This window comes from Balaenoptera acutorostrata, chromosome 20 (assembly GCF_949987535.1).
Source record: "Balaenoptera acutorostrata chromosome 20, mBalAcu1.1, whole genome shotgun sequence".
Lineage (NCBI taxonomy): Eukaryota > Metazoa > Chordata > Mammalia > Artiodactyla > Balaenopteridae > Balaenoptera > Balaenoptera acutorostrata.
This window is the reverse complement of record NC_080083.1, coordinates 18,637,218-18,658,274: the sequence shown is the minus strand read 5'-3', so window position 1 is coordinate 18,658,274 and position 21,057 is coordinate 18,637,218. Positions and strand designations below refer to the sequence as shown.

General features: G+C 35.7%; 1 protein-coding gene across 14 annotated transcripts in view; it reads right to left on the bottom strand.

The window, feature by feature from the left end:
• RHOT1 (ras homolog family member T1) overlaps positions 1-21,057 on the bottom strand; it is a 60,514-nt gene that overhangs the window by 9,270 nt on the left and 30,187 nt on the right. For 6 of the 14 annotated variants that reach the window (XM_057536075.1, XM_057536076.1, XM_057536082.1 and 3 more), the window contains 12 exons: positions 16,175-16,273; positions 15,552-15,660; positions 14,847-14,967; positions 12,260-12,344; positions 11,742-11,887; positions 10,306-10,406; positions 8,739-8,869; positions 7,971-8,054; positions 6,301-6,420; positions 5,101-5,303; positions 3,939-4,034; positions 2,187-2,309 (listed from right to left, as the gene is read on the bottom strand). In XM_057536075.1, the coding sequence (XP_057392058.1) occupies positions 2,187-2,309; positions 3,939-4,034; positions 5,101-5,303; positions 6,301-6,420; positions 7,971-8,054; positions 8,739-8,869; positions 10,306-10,406; positions 11,742-11,887; positions 12,260-12,344; positions 14,847-14,967; positions 15,552-15,660; positions 16,175-16,273 (1,418 nt within the window). Of the gene's footprint in view, positions 1-577; positions 688-2,186; positions 2,310-2,335; positions 3,377-3,938; positions 4,035-5,100; positions 5,304-6,300; positions 6,421-7,970; positions 8,055-8,738; positions 8,870-10,305; positions 10,407-11,741; positions 11,888-12,259; positions 12,345-14,846; positions 14,968-15,551; positions 15,661-16,174; positions 16,274-21,057 lie in introns of those variants that run through there. The other 8 variants (XM_057536084.1, XM_057536079.1, XM_057536081.1 and 5 more) reach the window with 5 other exon arrangements.

Sequence of the window (21,057 nt, the reverse complement as noted above, 5' to 3'; positions counted from 1 at the left end):
CAATCTCGCTCTCTGATCTCTGGGTATTCAACATTATTTTTTAATCAATAACTTGAAAGATAAAGAAGACACAGCTACCAAATTTGCAAATAACACAATGCCAAGAAATATATATAATGGGACAAATGACAGAAATAATGTTTGAAATGACTGAGCTAGAACAATGGATCAAAAAGCAGAATATGACACTCAATAGAGATATATATGTATCAGCATTTAGATACAAAGAGCCAATTAAAACTGTCAAATACACAGAGAGGAGGGGACACTGCCTTAATAGCACTTTGTATGAAAAAATCTGATTGCAACCCCAAGATTAATATGCATCAACAGTGGGCGGGGGCTGCTAAAAAGTTAATTCATGCAGCAGACAGGTGCTGTCCTAACTGTGGAATATGACCGCCCACCATTATGGACTAGTCAGATCACACCGGAAGCACCGTTCTCCATTCTCAGTGGCACTTTTTAAGAGGTACTCTGAACAACTAAGGGACTTTCAGATGAGGAAAACCAGGAATGATGAAGTCACTAAACCATCTAATTTAAGAAAAGGCTGAAAGAAATGGGGATGTTCTACCTGGAGAAGAGAAAATTAGGGGAGACATGATGGCCGTCTTCAAATGTCTGAAGGCTATGTTGAAGAGGGAGTAGAATAGTCGTATGTTGTTCTAAAGGGCAGAACTAAAACTAAAGGAGAGAAAGTTATAGGGAAATAATTTTAGTCAAAAAAAAAAAAAAAAAAAAGGCAAAAGCAAAAACCCTCTCCAATGAGGAAAGCCATCAGCAGATAAACAGTACTCTCTCAGGAAGGCTCGCAGGAAGGCAATCTAATGGGAGGTTAGGCCAGATGAATTCTAGAATCTCTTCCAACTCTACCATTTCCAACACCGGAGCTCCTGAATGCTGTTTGGTTTGAACTAGCCTTGCACTTTCTCAGACAGTTGTCATGAGCAAATCTGTCTGTGTTACTCTTTATAAGATGCCATTCAAAAGACAGAGGCAGAACTTCACCACCAAATGAGCGTGGTGATCCCTTCAAAGCAATCACCTATGATGGCTGCATTCTTATTCCAGAGCTACTAGTGCTCAAAACATCACTGAAACTCTTCTAGAATGTCTTCAGAGTCAGTTTCTGACTCACATAAGATATAGCCTCACTGTTTAATAGCCATGTCTACACTGCTGGTGGACACAAACTATCCTACTCATTTGGTACAGTCGGAGCCTAGCCCTCAGTAAGAGTCCAACAGTAACCCAAATAAGATCCATTTCTAACCAAAATCTGTTTAGCTTGATCATCTGTCTTAATCAAGCCCTGCTCCCAACGACATTTGAATGATTTCAAAAACGTAATTCATTCATAGACACATAAAAATTTGACATTAGATACAAATTAATATTACATAGGCTCTTAAATGTTCACAAAATGTAAAATCGATTTGAACAAAGAAAGGTAGCATGACCAGAATAAGAACATAACCTTCCAAGTTTATTGCTCTGAGGGAAGGTATACAACCTATTTTTTTGTTGTTGTTTCTCTTTCTTTTTTAAAAGCATATTACTTTCTAGGCATACTTTATGTTTCGGGTTCAATTGTAAAGACCTCAAAAACTAGTACTATAGATCTTTTTCTTTTCCATATTCCTTTGAATCCTTAAAGTTGGTTATTATCTTCATTTCAAAAAAACATTCCAGGTACTTAAAAGTAAAAGTAAATTATAACTATAAATAATTTCAATAGAGAAGTTTTTCAAACCCGAGATACCGCTCATATAAGTATGGTTTTAATAAGCTGTACTATTTGAATGCAAGCTGAGTACAGTATAACATTTGGAATCAATGTGTCTTTTCCTTACTAAAGCCCTAATCTATTTCTACAACTCTCAGCCAAAAGATTTTTAATCTCCCTACATATATTATCCTCTAATATAAAAAATACTTTAACTTCCTTAATAAAAAAAAAGCTACAATCTTACTTTATAGTCCCCTAAATATATCTATTAATTTTTAAACATTAAGGATGATTCCAGAACTAAACATTGTCACCACAGTGAGAATTTTAGTGGAAGTTAGTTGGGCATCAGTCAGCTTGTTGTCTTTGTAGTATTTGTATAATAAATAGTTAACCACTTTTTTCTTTTGTATTTTAACAGAATGCCTGGTACCCAGTAAAGAAAGTTAAGAACCTGTTAAGAACTGCAGTGAAGATTTTGTTCTTTACAGATTGCAGCAAGTCTGAGTTGAGGAAGTTCTGACAGATGCAAAATGTACACCTGTTGCAGGTGCACATACAGCGTAACCGGGCATGGCTGCGAAAACACACAGAAGGACAGGAGTTGAGTTCTTACTTACAAATATGGCACAAGTCAGAGTGTGCCAACTTAAAAAAAAAAAGATTTAGGCATAAGCAACACTAAGGAAAAGGACAGTGTGGGGCATGCTAAAGTTGTGCAGAATTCCACATTTACCAAAAATATAATAAACAGCAATAGCTCCCTCCTCCCTCCCTACAGAAAATCTAAGGAAAATTAGCTAACACTTTTGCTTTTTTGGAGGAGGGACAGAATTATTAGTACAAGGGTTTTAGTGGAATAAATATGCACAGCAATAGATGGCACCCTCATCTAAATTAATAAAAGAAAAACTGAGTAAGCCACAGCACCCACCAAAAGGTCAGAGTTCGCTAGCATTTAAATAACCATCCCCTCCTCCTCCCTCAGTATATACACATGCCTGAAAACCAGGAAGGAGAAGAGTGACAAATACACAAAAGAGTCAAAAGACGAGTATGTTCAACCCTGAGGAGATATGAACAACATCGTCTTTAATTCATCAAGCACCATGGCTCCCAAAGGATATCAAAGTGCTTCATAAATTTCTACTTGAACCCAAAATACAGGGTTAATTTCATCTGCTACCAAAACACACCAGCTAAGTATGATAATATGAAACTCTGGGTAAGGGTGTAAAAAACAACAATGGATCCAATTGATATTAGATATGAAATTTAGGGAGGCTTTCTGACTCCTTTCTGGTTGAGTGAATTGCACTACTTGGTACAGGCACGTGGGGCAGCCCATTTCACCTCCACTCTAACAACCAAAGTAGGGGGTCTCCAATGACTGCTCAGTGGTCAGAGCCACTCAGACATACAAGGCCATCACACCACCCCTGGAGAGGTACTGGCGCAGAACCCACTCAGAAGAGCGCCACCTGAAGAATCAATTACATCACTTCCTGTAACACCTGAACATTTTTTTTAGAGGCTTCTCAGTCAATGGACTGGCCCAATCTGACTTGGCTTAGCTTGTGAGATCTGATGAGACCACAGCACACGGTGGCATGGTTGTGGAGATTAGCAGCATCCCAATAATGCCTAATTCCCAACATGAAGAAAAACAAGAATTAATTTTTTAAAAGACTCTTACAGGCTCAAGACATTCCATTTTAAAATCTGACTTATGATGAACATATCACTGCTACTAAGTCACTGCCAGCTGTCATACTGGAATCCATCTGTTATTTTATAAGTTGAATCTGACTCTTCAACATATACAGGCTCCACCCCCCAAAAAGGAGGGATGCAAAGTATGCTTAGCAACAGGGAGATGCTTCATGAGAAGTAGTTTCGGATTAACCATATAAACAAGTGTCCATGTATGTACATTTATCATATACACACACACACACACACACATATTGCAGTAAAATTTTAAAGATGCAGATCTAAAAACATAGTTGCAGTTATTTACAAGATTAAGACAGTGCATTTACATAGTAAAAAAAAAGACACCATAGTATACAGTTAGGCAGTATGCCTAACCAAGCAGTGCGTTTCTGGATAATTACTAAATGTGAATTATGGAGAAAAAGATTTGGTCATCTATAAGAAAATGTCAACAAAATGCCATAGAAGCCATAAAGAAAAAGTAACTTACAAAGCAGTTTTTAGAAAGACCCAGATTTTTCTCAAATTCTCTATTCTATCAGTGTTGCCCATGTCTCGGGAGAGTCTGTCTCTGTAATGATCCTCTCTGTAGATAACATACATGAAAGTTTTAAAGCAAAGGTAAACATAAAAAATAAGGTTTTGCTTATCTAACAGTAATAGGAAGGAATGACTTCTCTTCCAATACAAATAGAATTTCAAAGGTTTGCTGCATTTTTTTTAAAGCACTAGTTAATGGAACAGCAATAAAATTAACTCTGATTTGAAAAATCCGTGCAAATTAACAACCTTTTGAAAAACCTTGGCTTATAGCAATTTTTGAGTATTACTCTATGTTATACTGTACTTTTCATAAGAAGAAAAATAATTTAGAGAATAACATAATAATAAATAGAATAAACTGTTAAGTCCTGAGAAACGCACTGCCTGAAAAACTATCTTGTCACAAAACAGAATTTATACAAACACCGTACTTGAGGAGAATGCCATTAAGAAGCATGCAATTTTAAGGCAGTTAGTAAACTACGAAGATGATCACAGTTATGTGCTTGTGCATATGCATGTACAGATATACAATAAATGTACATAAAATTTGTGGCTCATAACACAACGTAAAACATTTATATAGAAAGAATTCCAATTCCAATTACTTTTTATAGCACTAAAAAAAGACATTATATCCTGAACTCAAACATACCCATAATTTAAACATAAATTCATAAAAGATTTTAGAATCCTTCACATACTCAAGGTCAATTAATCAGCAGAAAAAATATAAAAGTTAACTTTTTGTTCATATGGAAATGCCTTATTAGCATGATGTCAATTCCATTTTATTGAGTTTATTTATTCCATATATTTATTAAATAAATTCCATTTTATTGGGCTGAGTTTTATTGTACTATCCTATTAAGATAGTTACAGCCTGCTCAAATATAGTCAAATATTATCAGAAGCACCATTGATATAATTTTCTTCTGGTACCCAAACCAAACCTGCTTTTACTCAAACTTGTCCCTTCTCATTACAAAGTCTCTTTCTGTTGCTGAACAACTTCTATGTGACAGAGATTCCACTCTCATGGCTAATAAAGGCATGCAATGTTACCACGAACCATGCAACACGAAAATCATGGCAGAGCAAGTACTTACGGGTACATGGCCATTGTTGTCAATTTAACAAAGATATCTTTACTGGGTGCATCAGCAGTATTGCAAGTGAAGGCTTGTGGTGGAGGCATTTTGTGTTTCCTGCAGAAATCAGTAGGTGAAATGCTATATTCTTGTTTGACTTCATGCAGGTCTGACTTTGCAGCTACGATTAAGCAAGGTATTCTGCTGTCCATAAAGTGTTGCTACAGAATAAAAAGTGAAATCAAAATCTGATGACAAGTTCAAAAATTACTAAATTTAACTAAATGGGCACTAAATTTTTTCTCTACATAGGCAAAGAAAGCATCAACAGTTTCAGGGAGAAAGTAAACTAAGAGGCAAAGACTGGCAGTTGTCTAGGTCAGTAGCATAATAAGACCGGGGACACTTTTCTAATGCTGGTAACAATATAAACCTATAACAATTCTTCAAATTCACTACAGTTTGAAAAAAAAAATTTTTTTTCCAAAAGAAACAATACTTTGAAATAAAAAGAAATCTACCTAAATTCTCTCTCCTAAAGCATACTATTTTCATTTTTTGATATTACCTCTAGTCCTTAAGCACATGCATATATAAATATGTTTACATAGTTGTAGTCATGCTGGACATAACCATTTAAAAATATAATACTGAATTTTCCATGTTTTCAGAATTCAAAACCATTACTTTTAATGGCTACATCAATTTCATAGGATCATTTTATCTCAATTTGGTAAACTATCCTCCTATTGTTAGACATTTGGATTATTTCCAGGTTTTTGTTATTAAAAACAATGCTAGAGTAAATTTCTTCGTACATACAGTTTTTTACTCTTATTGAATCTTGTTGATAATCTCAAAGTAACTGATAACTTGTCAAGCCTCTGGTTTATCCCCTTGCTCTATTATTATTCTTGGTGTAACGGGCAACATATAATCCATGTGCATTCCTAAGACCTTCCATTAATGCAGAGGTTCTTAACCAGGAATGCACATCAGAGTCACATGTGGAAAAAAGTACTTTTAAAAATACAGATGTCTGCGACTCTACCACCTCAGAATGAAACCAGAACCTTTAGGGATAGGACACAAATGTATGTATTTTTGAAAAGCTCCACAAATAATTTTCTTATTTCCCTGATTAGAAAACACCACATTACAATTCCATTAAACTCCTTATAAAGTTAAACTTGGTTTTAGACCAAAAGAGCAACAAACCTTAAAAATCCTGGCACAGTATTCAAAGGATTTAGGGTTACTGACATCATATACCAGGCACACAACATCACAAAGGATCTCAGCTTCAGTCAGAAATTCCGATTCTGAGATATCATGCAACTTGTAAAAAGAAAAAGACAGAAACATAAGTATCATACCACTGATGTAAAATTAAAGTCATGATGTTTTATTATTTGCTTAACTTGACTTCCTAATTTAAAAATACTAGTTAAGCATAAATTTTCAGACTATTTTTGGAAGTAAGACATATAGATAAACAAGTAGCTTCTGATTTTTGAAGATGAAAAATGGTGATTAAGGTCCTACAGAAACTAACATTTAGTGAGTGACTAAAGTGTGCTAGGCAGGCCCTTTACATGTGTTCTCTACATACTATAGATAAGAAAACAGGCTAAAGAGATTAGGTCAACTGCCAAAGATAGCACAACTAACTAGTCATCAGACCAAAAATTGAACTCAGATATGATTCCCAAGTCTTTTTTCTTTCTACCACACCACCTTTCCTCCCCACCAATCAAAAACAAAAAGCAAAGGACGGTACATTAAGGTTATTTGGTTCTACTTCACTACCTACTCTTTTTCAATGTTTATTATAAAATATCTAAACATCCCATCTGTGATATGATAATGATCCAACAAGCGTAAAATTCAGTATTGAGCTATATAAGATAGTGCTTCTTTGTTGAGGAGAAGAAAGGGGAAGTGTAAAGTCAGAGGTGACTCAATATATTCCAAATAAAACACTATTAGAGCATGGATATTCAGAGACATGAAAGACATCAACTTGCAATGAATGGTTTTAACAATAAAACTGGAAAGTTAACGATCAGCAAGATTTACTGAGTACCCAATATACAGAATTATACTTAGGGGAAGAATGAGAGATAAACAGGTTTAACAAGAAACTGACAAAGAACTTTTATCATAAAGAGCAAAATATGCATAAAATTCAATGTGATTACCTGTATAGCAGAATAAACTATTTCCAAAAAGAAAAAAAAAAGGGAATGAACTTTCTTTAGTACTTATTATTTGTCAGGAGCTTCTCATATTAGTTAACTTAATAAGAAACTCAGGCTCAGAGAGAATAAGCAATTTGCCTGAGGTCACACAGCTGATCAGTGGTGGACCAGCATTCAAACCAAAATCAGACTGCATCCAAAAAGAACATAAAACCTCTTTCTACTATTTCATATTATCTTTTCAGTCATACCATTCTTTCAATCATTTTTTAGGCTACCACACTTGTTAACTACACTTCTCCTTGCTAAATAGATACAACCTGATTCAGATTACAGATTAAACTACCCCACACCTGCACAAAGGTCTTCAAACTAATTTCTAGTCAATAGAGGACATAATTTTTAAAAATAAAAGTGGAAGAAAGAGCAAAGAGAATTTTTTTTTTTTTTACTTTCTTACAGTGGTATAACATACAATTAAGCACACAGATAGATGAATTTTTACTTATATCTACACCCATGTAATCACCACATGGATCAAGGGGATTAAAATTAATTCTAATGAATAAATCAGGTAAAAAAATAAATCACAAAAAAACCATTAAATTAAATCCAATTATGTTTTCAAAGAGTCATTTAAAATGTACCCAATAATTAATAATCTTTATATGCCAGAAAACTTCTTACCAACAAGTATTTCTCTTGTCCATATACATAAACGGTGTTAATCGCATAGTATGATTTATGGTCATCACGAATTTTCTTCTGCCTCTGAAAACAACCAAAAAATCTCAGTATTTATAGCAAGAAATTACAGGAACTAGTTTTCATCAACACATGCGCTCTGCATGTATGTGTGGGTGTGTTACCAAAAAAAGGATATTCTTCTCTACACTATGTATTATTTATCAATACAAAGGGGATATTGATTTTGTTTCTTAGTTCTTAAGGTCTAAAATAAAAGATGCATTTGTTCTGCATAAAGGGAAAGCAGTAGCTGAAAAGGAAGTAAACTATAGCACTGAAAGTTTATTCCAGAGCCACCTGCTGGCAATTCTCATTACACTATAATTTGGCCTGCTATTTCATCTAGAAATATGTCAGTCTCCTTACTCAAGGCAGTAGTCAGAATTAGGTATCAGTATTCGGTTTAAAATATTCACTGTACATTTACTTCATGCCAAGCACTGTGTTTGATGCTTTCATATGTGTATTTATTTAATCTCCATCGAAAAGCTGGTTAAAAAAAAAAGACAAATGATAGCTAACATCAATGAAGCAAAGATAAAGCTAGTTCAATGAGATTATTGTTACACTTTAGTTGTACCTTACTATTATACATAGGTCACTCAGTTCTACTAATCATCTAAAAAGGTAAATGGTTATGAAAAAATTATGTAAACTCGTGACTATAAAAATCTGTTGAGTAAAGTTCTATTTCTTGAGAACTCTCACCATTAAGTTTCTTCCAAGAAGAGCCTGAAGAATTCCACTTTTCCCACAGTTTTTCATCCCAATTACATTACATCTGAACACATTTCTTTGAGTCTGTTTTTTCTGAAGGTCTATCTTTTTATCTCTTGTTACTAAAAAGAAAAAAAAAAGCTAATTATGTACCGCTTAGACTCACTGAGCCTTCATTTCACATTCTGCAAAATAGGGTATTGCTATTTATCATTTTTACAATCAATAAACATACTGTACAGTAGTCAAGCTGTATGTAAAATAAAGTACAAAATATAATACAGAAGGGCCCCACTTAGTGAAAAAGATGCATTTCTGAAAGTCGGCTGTAAAGTAAACTTCTAGTAACCAAATGGTATTTATTTCATCATAAAATAAGTAGTACGTTTACATAACAAAATGGTATCTCAAAAAATGAATGAAAATTACAATGAATATAGCCAATACTATATCCCATCTTTTTTTCTGTTATAAATTATTGTCATAACAAATTATAAACTAAAAGATGCTATCTCAAAACTGCACTCTCTTGGGTCTATAAATGGAAAGAGTATATGCACGCTAGGGTTAACTGGCCTTTCCAAGGTAAATCTGTAAAAGAGGCAGCCCTGAAAACAATGTTGTATCAGCAGAGCAATGAGGTATCTCTTCTTGAGGTAAAGAGACCTCCTTAAACTATACCCAAAGATTCAACTACAAGAAAGCTCACCAAGAGGCACTATTTATAGCAAAAAAACCTGAAAGTGATAAAAAACAGATAATAATTATGGGGTAGTTAAGTTATAGAATATCCATATGATGATATATTATCTAATATTAAAGATATATGAAAGTATACTTATTGATAATAGAAATATGGCCACAATATTTTGTTGAGTGAAAGAACCTCATGCTGGCTAATTAGTTCCTTAGTCTTTGGTGCTGCATTAAATACTGTCTAACTGGTTAAGTACTTTGAAGGGTACTTGCTGTCAATTTCACAAAGGCTGTCTTCTTGTAATGGGGCTTCCTGTAAGATATGGCATTTTTCCCCACAAATTAGGATATAAGAACTTCTTGAAATGATCAGTTCCCTAATTTGTTATTTCATATTATATCTATGGGTTTTCTTTAAGTGGAGCACATTGCCTGGCAAGAATGCCTGGTTAACATTACAAGATCTGTGAAAGATTTTTTAATGTGGAAAAAGGTTCTAAAACTGAGAGATGTACAATCAGTTGAATATCAGGATCATGTGTTAGTAGGCATTGTTTTTAATGTTTAAAGAAAATTAAAACACAAGATAGACTGGTAAATACTTTTCATGCCCATAGCCCTCACTGATTTTCATCAATGAAGTACCCTCAGGGGGAGACTACAGGTAAAACCTCTACTCTTTCCTTTTTGATAAACAATCAAAAAGCAACTTACCTCAAAAGTGATTACCAAATCAAGGGTAAACAAATAGAGTATAGACATGGAAGACTAATGAAGATGCATTTATTTTCACTCTTTTTACATATGAAACTGGAATCTTAAAAAAAATTTTTTTCTAATTAAATAGCATTCAGATACTTACCTGTGACAGCTGAAGCTTGAGACTCTTGCTCAGTCAATATTGAATAGCCTAGATAACCCAAATACTCCAGGCACCGCTGCACATCTAAATAGGTCGTGAGCCTAGGAAAGGGAAGAGTTTAAAGTGTGAAAAGTTCCTAAATGAATATTTATTAAAAAAAAAAATTTACAACAGCTCAAATAATTTTACCACCAGACCCAGATAATTTTTGTCAGACTGCTTTAATTTCCCATGTGCCCAACCATGGCTTTTCCTACAGTGACATTCTTAGGGCAGAGATGAAAGGGACAAGAATGCAAGATGGGGGTAGAGGGGACTCCTGTATCTATTCCACCTGCCCAGAGAGAGCAAGGCCACACAGATGAGCAGTGAGCAGCTGGTAAGATCTAGAGCAGGGATATTTTATATTATTTGCTTCCCAAGTTACATATTGTACTGCAAATACTAGCTAGTTAAGGACTTAATGATAATTAAATCTGAAAAGGTTTGCAAAAGGTGCAAAAAATAACCGAAAGGCTGAAAGGCACTTGAAAATAGTTAGTCTTTCGTATAATTTGAAAAAAGGACAGACCCTGGTGTTGGGAAAGTTATTCTCGCCAAGGCTAAAGTACTTATGTCATTATGCACAACCCGAGAATTTTCTTAGCACCCTAGACAACAGGTCAACAAGACTGTAGACACCCTCACTAAGTCTAAGAGTTCACTGAAAACAAACAACAACAAAAAAACCCTCAAAGTAAGAATTCAGTGTCAAGTAAAATATGCTCTCCCCATATTCTGAAAATACAAGATTTGTACAATGACAATGATGTTTCCAACTCCCTTAATCAAAAGTATTAAAACACACTGTAAATCAACTATACTCCAATAAAAAATTTTTTAAGCATTAAAATTTACTTCCTTTTTTTTTTTTTTTTTAAATAAATTTATTTATTTATTTATTTTTGGCTGTGTTGGGTCTCCGTTTCTGTGCGAGGGCTTTCTCCGGTTCTGGCCACTCCTCATCGCGGTGTGCGGGCCTCTCCCATTGCGGAGCACAGGCTCCAGACGCGCAGGCTCAGTAGTTGTGGCTCACGGGCCCAGTTGCTCCGTGGCATGTGGGACCCTCCCAGACCAGGGCTCGAGCCCGTGTCCCCTGCATTGGCAGGCAGACTCTCAACCACTGCGCCACCAGGGAAGCCCCTACTTCCATTTTTATATGACTTATTACTGTTTCCCTGTACCTCATCCAGAAGCAAACACATCCCTTCCTGATAAATTTATAGAACATCTATAGTTCATCTTAGAGATAGCAGCAGCACTATAAATCCTGCTCACAGGCAGCTATCATTGAAGCATTTCACAAGATCTGACAAATATACAAAATGATGAATGTAATGCACCATAATTTCAAACTAGCTGTAACTCTAGAGGAAAGAAGTGAGCTTTATACTCACGTCCACTGGGAAAGGAATCCCTGGTAGGTTATCCAGCCTTTTTCATTCGTACAAACTGTGTTATTCACATCTGGCCCCCAAGGTATGTAAGGGAAAACTTTAAACAAGTCTTTAAGCTCATCAGGTGACAAAGCACAGTCTCTATCCTGAAGATACACAAGGAAGTATACATAATATTTAGATATCTAAGAGGATAATTCCCAAATGCAAGAGCCCCCTAATCAAGTAAAGCTATGTTTCTAAAAACTAACAAATGAAAAGAAATTTTACATTTTATCAAGAAAACTCCTTACACATATATAAGGAAACCTATGCTAGGGTCTATCAGAAACTAGACTTTTTCATCTTGAGAAAATAATAAAGTAAATAATATGAGAAAGTATCTTTGCTAGTTTAAGAAAGTTTGGGTAATTTTTGGCTATGTGACAGGAATACCCAATAGCTCAGGGAACAGAGTTACATCATTCACAGGAAAATATTTTATCATATATCATGGAAAACTGCAGCTAAATGCTTACCAAATCATGCTTGTCAAAAGTACTTTGGAGAAACAAATATGCGTGATGATTTAATTCAGTAGTGCAATCAGGAGGTATTTTTAGCCTGTTGATGAAAAAAAAAAGTAAAATAAATCATTAACCAAATATTAAAATTTAATTGGAGAAATGAACATGAAATTGCAACAAGTCTTTTTGTAGGATGACAGCATTTACAGAACATGTTTTCTGTAGCCATTTAGACTTCCCCAGGGAAAGTCACTGCAGTGGTATGGCAATTCTCAGAAGAGTCATAATAGTGCTCATTCCAAGGTGACAGTTTTCTTAACTATCTGAAGGGCAGGTTGTATTAAAAAGTTTACAGACCATACTGATTAAACTGTAATGGGTTGTTCTTCCTACAAATCAATTATAAGTCAAAATTATGAGCTTTAAACAATGTCAACATTGTAATGAGTTGAAAATGATGTGAAGAGATGTTATTTCTGCCTGATTTGACCTTTGACACACCCTAAATTCGAGTCAATAAACATTTATCAAATGCACGGAGGTACTGGGGACATAAAAACAAGACAGGCTCCCTACCTCTAAGGAACCACATTCAAGCTGGAGACAGACCACAAGTAGATAACCTCACTATCTCAACAGAATGAGGCAACTGTTGAGTATGGGTAAACTACAGATGCTAGGGGAACCCTTGTAAAAGGGAACACCTTGGCCTGGGGATGGGAAGGTGTCAGCACTGCTGAGAGACACTGTCACCTGTATTGAGACTTGAAGGATAACAGACATGAATTAGTTTGGGGGGAGAGGGAGGAAGAGAGTAAAAATACCACGGGCAAAAGCCTGGAGTGGAAACAATATCTGATTCGTAGACCAGAAATAGTTTAGTATTTACTTCTAGAATGAAGGCAGGGTGTGAGCCAGAGTGAGCAGATCATGAATGACCTCCTACACCAGGTTAAGAAGCTTAGGCTTTATCCTGTCTTGAAGGGAAAGTGACATGGCAAAATCCATGTTGTATATCTACTAATCTAGCAGCAGTGTGAAGGACAGGGGCAGAGATTTTAATAAGAAGACTCAAGGGGTGACTTTGAAGGGGCTATTTTACAGAAAATTAAAGGTAGAGCGCAGAAAGAAATTAAAAGAGATCTTAGTGTAAGTCATAAAGCCATAAAAGATGGAGTTTCCTTATTGTCATACTTTAGAAAGCAATAAGCAACCTCCCGTAGAATTTATCTACCCACATAAATGGCACAGAAAAGAAAACTTGATAAAAAAGTCCTGGGACAAATGCATTCATTCAATATATATTTATTGAAAAACCTGGGAAATTACTTGAGCCAAGATTTAATAACTTTGACAAGGGAAGTTTTAACTTAGAACTGATTAATGGACCAGGAATCCAACTAGAAATTTTGCTTCCTTAATGATGGGGAAGGAAAAACAACAACAAAGTTTTTCTGAACCCTTACATGGAGAGCTAGCAGTGCTATGCTAAAATTAAAAAGGAGAACGTGGGGCTTCCCTGGTGGCGCAGTGGTTGAGAATCTGCCTGCTAATGCAGGGGACGCGGGTTCGAGCCCTGGTCTGGGAGGATCCCACATGCCGCGGAGCAGCTGGGCCCGTGAGCCACAACTGCTGAGCCTGCGTGTCTGGAGCCTGTGCCCCGCGGCGGGAGGGGCCGCGATGGTGAGAGGCCCGTGCACCGCGATGAAGAGCGGTCCCCGCACCGCGATGAAGAGTGGCCCCCACTTGCCGTAACCGGAGAAAGCCCTCGCACGAACCGAAGACCCAACACAGCCAAAAAAAAAAAAAAATAAATAAATAAAGTAGCTATAAAAAGGAGAACATGAAGATAATGTGCTACTGAAAAAGCGAAGAAGAAAGGCGAAAGGCTCAAAGGCCAGATCTTGGGAAGTCACTTCCCTGAAGAGCCTACTTCCCTTGAGTGTGGGAGAGGCATCCTATAGCAAGGCAGTCTCCTATTTCAGGGTGATGCTGGGTTCATCATTAAACATACAGAACTTAAACATATCACTATCTAAAGAAAAATAACCACAAAGAGACTGGTCGTTTAGGAAGAATACTTATTTTATCCTGAGCTGAAAACAGGCTATAAAACTTAGGGAAGAGAAGGACTAAAGAAAAGAAAAATGCTAACCAATATATTTCTGATCCCTTGACTCTAAAAACAAGTTCGTCTAGCATCTTTTATCTCCTTCCTCAATAAAATGAATAAAAAAAGATACTTGTATTCTTCATTAGAAGAAGAGGAAGAGTTTGAGCCATGCTATAAATCAGTGGCTCTCAACTGGGGATGATTTCACTCCTGAGGGGACATTTTTGGCTGTCACGACTGGGGGAAGAGGTGCTACCGGCATCTAAGGATGTGCTAATAAACATCCTATAACTCGTAGAACAGGCTCTACAATAAAGAATTATCTAGTCCAAAATGTCAATAGTGCCGAGTTTGAGAAACCCTGCTATAAACGGCTCTATAAATCTATAAATTGTTCCTGAGTAGCTCAGAGCCTACCTACCAACGTGCTAAATAAAACTTTAAAATACTGGCAAGTGAAATCAATTAGAAGCCAAAGGTACATACAAGGGAAATAAATATTCAGGTGTCAAATCCAGATCGTCATCATAACCAAATCGTCGAAGCACAGTCCAAGTAGTTTCATGTCTCCCCCTCTGAATAAAAAGTGTGTGTAAAAAAAGAAAACCTGAAATAAAATAAATTAGTAAATATAGCTGATGTGAAAATGGGTACAGAGTCACATGGCAGAAAAGCATGTAACACATAATGGCAAGAGCTAGACTACTGAACATATGTGTACTAGTCTTGCATATGGAAGGTCAAACCAAAACAAAGTTCACAAGTGTCTCAAAGAGTTGATTTCAGAATCATTTCACAGATACACCCAAGTCAGCAAGAGATGGCACTACATGAAAGGGCCAAAAACATATCCCAAGGAATATACTGACATTCACATGGTTATATGATAAAAACAAATGAAATCATTTTAATTTTAAGATAAATTTGTTTCTGAAATCTCTTACCCTCAGATGGACCTCTGCACTCCTGAGATCCAATCAATTTCCCTAGCTCTAATTTATACTCACAGTAAAGATAATTATCCCCACTAACACCTGCCTCTTCCAACTCTTAAACATCCAGGTTAGATTTTAGGTATATTAGTAAATACAAACATTTCCCTAAATATAGATAATACTATAAAGACTTCTGCCTTCTGCCAAATTTTGAAAATATTAAATTCAAAAGGGGGAAAAAGCACCATTCACCCACCTTTCAGTGTCAATCCACTATCAGCCACACCATCACTTATATGTTTCCTGACTACATTTTTGACATCTTCCAGAGCTTGAGGAGCTAACGGAGTGTTGAAACAAATTCTCTAGCAAAAAACATAAAAATAAAGTTAAAAACAAATCAGCATTAAAACCACAAATAATACAAATATTAATCCACAAAGCAACAGTAAATCAAAGAGTTGCAACCAAAGGAAACAAATTCTGAATTAGCAGAGTCTCTACTTTGTATTAAGTAAAACATGTCATACTTAGGACATGTTTTCCCTACTCTCCCCATCATGTTCCTAAAACACAGAGCTTTTTGTGTAGCTATGTTATACAAAACCGAGAAAGAAAAATTTTCAGAGTTCAGACTTCAAGTCATCCTTAATATACCCACTGTACACCATGAAATGACACTCTCAGAGTCCCCTCAATTCCTAAGCATAAGAGAGTTTTATCCCCTAGGTAAAGATTAAATAGCCTGATGTGAAAGAGAGTTTTTACATGAAAGAGATGCATGTTTATCAAAATACCATTGTTCAAGCCAATAAATTTTTTCTCTTCTCAGCAAAAAAAGACCAAGATACACAAATATCTGAAATAAAAGAAGGCTACCTGAAAGAAGTTGAGTTCAGCATCATTGAGAGTACCATCATTATCTTGATCAGATATTTTAAATATACGAGTAAGGGCTTTTATACAGGCCGGTTTCATCTATAAATCATTGAGAAAAGAAACAATCGTTTTAATGTAAATAGCTGGGATTTTAAAATATGATTTTCATAAATATGCTGAGAAGAATTCTGAATGTTTTCACTGTCAAATACATAACATCAAATACAACCAACATGAAAAATGAACTAAAGCAAAGCCATTTCCTTTTATACCCAAGCCACTTTAAGTAAATGAGGCAATATTTACTTGGACCGATATCTGGAATGGTTAAACTCTCCCTTCGTGACCACACACCCTCTGAAGATGGGCAAAAGAGAAATTCATCTTTAGGGAAGATTCATTCTTCCAGTCATATAAAGAAGAAATGCCCTCTCTCATTCCATAAAGAATTTGAGCTGACATAAAACTATAGTAAAGGTTTCCCCCCCCCCAACTTCTCTGATTTTTGACCTTCTAGCAGCAAAATGGGACTTAATGTTTTGGTCTGTCACTTATGTGTGTGTATATATCAAACCTGGGATATAAAATGTACTGATTCGCAAGCAGGTGACAAAATAGCACTGGTTGATAAGTGTACAAGTCTTTTACTAACTTCCTATTATGAGATAAGAATTACATTTAAAAAATTACATTTTTGACTCTACAACTTTTATACGAAAAGCTGCTGGAAATGTACTTTGACAACTTTTATTTTAGGATTTATAATGGATAGAACAAATATTTGACTATTTAAAAATAAGCCCCACATGCTTCTAATTTGTATAACTGCTATAGGAAAATCACTGTCAACAATTTTGAGAAAATAAAACTTTCAGGAAGATTTCTGAACACGGTGTAAACGAGGAGGGAGATATCTTATGGACATCTGAATAAGAGAAATGAGATGGAAAGGGGAGGAAATGTGTACTTGTTAGCTTACTAACTTCAGTGATATGGCTCTCCAGAGCAAATAGTAATGATGAGTTTTGATCACACTAACATGTCAAATTCAAGTGCATAAAATAAGTTCTTTAAAAATAGGAAGGAAGTATAGCTGATTCACTTTGTTACAAAGCAGAAACTAACACACCATTGTAAAGCAAATATACTCTAATAAAGGTGTTAAAAAAAAAAAAAAGAGGGTTTCCCTGGTGGCGCAGTGGTTGAGAATCTGCCTGCCGATGCAGGGGACACGGGTTCGGCCCTGGTCTGGGAAGATCCCACATGCCGTGGAGCAACTAGGCCCGTGAGCCACAACTACTGAGCCTGCGCGTCTGGAGCCTGTGCTCCGCAACAAGAGAGGCCACGATGGTGAGAGGCCCGCGCATCACGATGAAGAGTGGCCCCCGCTTGCCGCAACTGGAGAAAGCCCTCACACAGAAACAAAGACCCAACACAGCCAAAAATAAATAAATAAATAATTAAAAAAAAAAAAAAAAAAGATAGCCACCAGAGTCAAGATGCAAAAAAAAAAAAAAAATGAAGGAACAGTTATCTTCTTTTGGTTTAAATAGGGGCTCTAGGAGAGCAACTTGATATAATGATAAAAAGGTAAAATCTAAGACCTAAAGAGATTAGAAAGAACTGAGAAAAAGAAGTCAAACATTTAGGGAGCACTGGTTAGGGCTTTCTTCATAAAAGAATGTTAAATGGAATATAACCTATCACATTCATGGATAATTTTTTAAGCAAAAATAAGATATTGCTTCTATAAACGTGATCCTAATATTAGATATTCAAGATTAATAAAGATCACATTATATTTTATTTACTCTTCTTTTAAAAATCTGTTACATAATAATCTAAACGTTTCAAAAAGTAGCAAAGCTAGAATGGTGCAGAAAACAGACTCTAAAACTAACTTTTTATTTGCAAGTGGTTTTTCCTTGTATCATAAAATGCTACATTAAAAAAAGTAATTGAAGAAAAACAGTGATGCATTTTTCATTAAAGCTTGAAATGCATCAGGAGCAAAAGTGCTCTAAGGTACTAGCTCAATACGATATTTAAATATTAACCTCTTAAAATATAACACCAAAAAATGACTACTTTTTAAAAGTATTAAAAATTATACTTTAATAAAACTAAAATATTTTGGCAGTAATAAAATAAACTCATTTTGCATATAAAGTAATCTAAACCCTCACACAGATCTTTTTCATTATTAGGTAAGCAGAGGACTCCACGGGTCATACAGAGTCCGTCATCACTGGAAACATATTTCGAATTCAGGCTTTAATTTAGAATATAATCTTTCTGATGATCCTACCTCAAATCTGTGTTAAAAGCTTATTAATGTTGTCTAAATAAAAGATTCTGTTATAAGCTTAGACTCAAGGCTTGTACTTGTATAAATCAAGGCATATAGTCTCTAAAAGTTACAGATTTTACCTTAGGCAGGTCCACCTAAGAAATGACTAACAGATGGTAGTAGGTGTTTTACAGGGAAGGGAGGATTAGCAGATTAGCAGAACTAATAATAGGCCTAAGAAAAAAGTAGCAATTAGAGAATTGAGAACAAACTAACAGTGGGGATTTAATGTACTGCTAGGCTAAGCTCAGAAGTAAATCTCTACAGTATGAGACTGTTTCCCAAATTTTCTTGATCTTAAGATATAGCACCTAGCTGAATCAGAATGGAATCTGTATTTTTAACAAGTACACCTAGTGACTATTATGAGGTGAATTGGGGAAATACTGAATTAAGAGCAAGTTAGAAATAAACACTCCAATTAAGGAACAGTAAACCAGGATTAAGGAAGAGTAAATCAGGGTCAGATTAAGGGATAACTCAGATTAATATTTATACCAGGGGTAAGCATTTTTTTGGTAAAGAACTACATAGCAAATACTTTAGGCTTTGGGGGTCAACAGGCAAAATCAAGGATATCATGTAGGTACTTACATAGCAAGAGATAATCAAATTTCCACAAAGGTTTTATTAATGAAATTAAAAATACAGTAATAACTGAATATACATTTACTATACAGGTCTACTAACGAGAAGGATGGAATTCCTCTTAGAGGGATAACATTTGGCTTAATTAGGGTTCAAAGTTAATGTTCCCTATCTTGTAATAACCTATAATGGAATATAATCTGCAAAAAACCCCACAAAAACAAAAACAAAAAACAAATCACTATGCTATACACCCGAAACTAACACAATATTGTAAATCAACTATACTTAAATTAAAAAAAAAAAGTCAGGGACTTCCCTGGTGGCACAGTGTATAGGACTCTGCGCTCCCAATGCAGGGGGCCTGGGTTTGATCCCTGGTCGGGGAACTAGGTCCCACATACCACAACTAAGAGTTCACATGATGCAACTAAATATCCTGCATACCGCAACTGAGAATCCCGAGTGCCGCAACTAAGAGCCGGCACAGCCAAATAAATAAATAAATAAATATATTAAAAAAAAAAAAAAAAGAAAAAAAAAGTCAGCATTCCCTGTCATGAAAATCAATTGCAAGTGTTCAGCTGTTAATGCTGATCTGTAATGAGATTTTACATATTTCATCTTTGAAAGTGTCTTTTTGCACAGATACACACTGCCAATAGTGACACATATCTGTAAACATATAACTTTAATTGAGCACATTGATCACTTGGAAGGCATTTACAGAATCATATTTGATTTTTTTTTTGCTATTGCCTGTTAACACATCATTACACTGCAGACTGATCAGTTCCAACTGAAGGCTGGGTGGAAGCTCCTCAACTGCATGGTCAAATGGATTAGGAAATAAGGAAATTCCTTTTGCACGTGCATTTAGGTCCAAAAACACCAATGCTGAAATTAGAGCTCAGAATATATATCTGTTTTGCCATCTGAAAACCCACTTTTTTTCTTTTCTTGTTTTGGCATGATAGGTATATACTGATAATAAAAAAATAAAATGCTGCAGTACAGTGGTACACATGGTACATGAAACGCTGCTGCATTTGAACCGTGTCAGTCCAGTTAGCAGTGCACTGAGCAGCAGTGTGATGACAGTTACCACATATAAGCTCTGTTGCAACTATGCAACTCTGCCTTTGTAACAGGAAAGTATAGACAAACATAAAGGAATGAAGGTGGTTGTGTTGCAATAAAACTTATTTATCAATGGTGAAGTCTGAATGTCATATAATTTTCCCATATCTCAAAATATTATTCCTTTTGATTTTTTCCCCAATCATTAAAAAATGTAAAATGTATCTTAGCTCATAGGCTGTATAAAAACAGGTGGCAGGGGCTTCCCTGGTGGCGCAGTGGTTGAGAGTCTGCCTGCCAATGCAGGGGACACGGGTTCGAGCCCTGGTCTGGGAGGATCCCACATGCCGCGGAGCAACTGGGCCCGTGAGCCACAACTACTGAGCCTGCGCGTCTGGAGCCTGTGCTCCGCAACAAGAGAGGCCGCGACAGTGAGAGGCCCGCGCACTGTGATGAGGAGTGGCCCCCGCTCGCCGCAACTAGAGAGGGCCCTCGCGCAGAAACGAAGACCCAACACAGCCAAAAATAAATAAATAAAATAAATAAATTTAAAAAAAAACAAAAAAAAACAAAAAAAACAAAAAAACAGGTGGCAGGCCAAATTTGGCCTGTGGGTCAGTTCTCCAACCACTCACCTATACTGTAAACTTTTCCTGAAAAAAATGTTTTCAGGAAACTTTTTTTCCCCCAGCAAACTTTTATTTCTTAAAAACTCAAAAACAACAACAAAAGAAACAAATAACTCCATTAAGAAATGGGCAAAATACTCAAACAGACCTTTCTCCAAAGAAGATATACAAATGGCCAATAAGCACATGAAAAGATGTCCAACATCATTAGCCATCAAAGAAATGCTGTTCAAAAA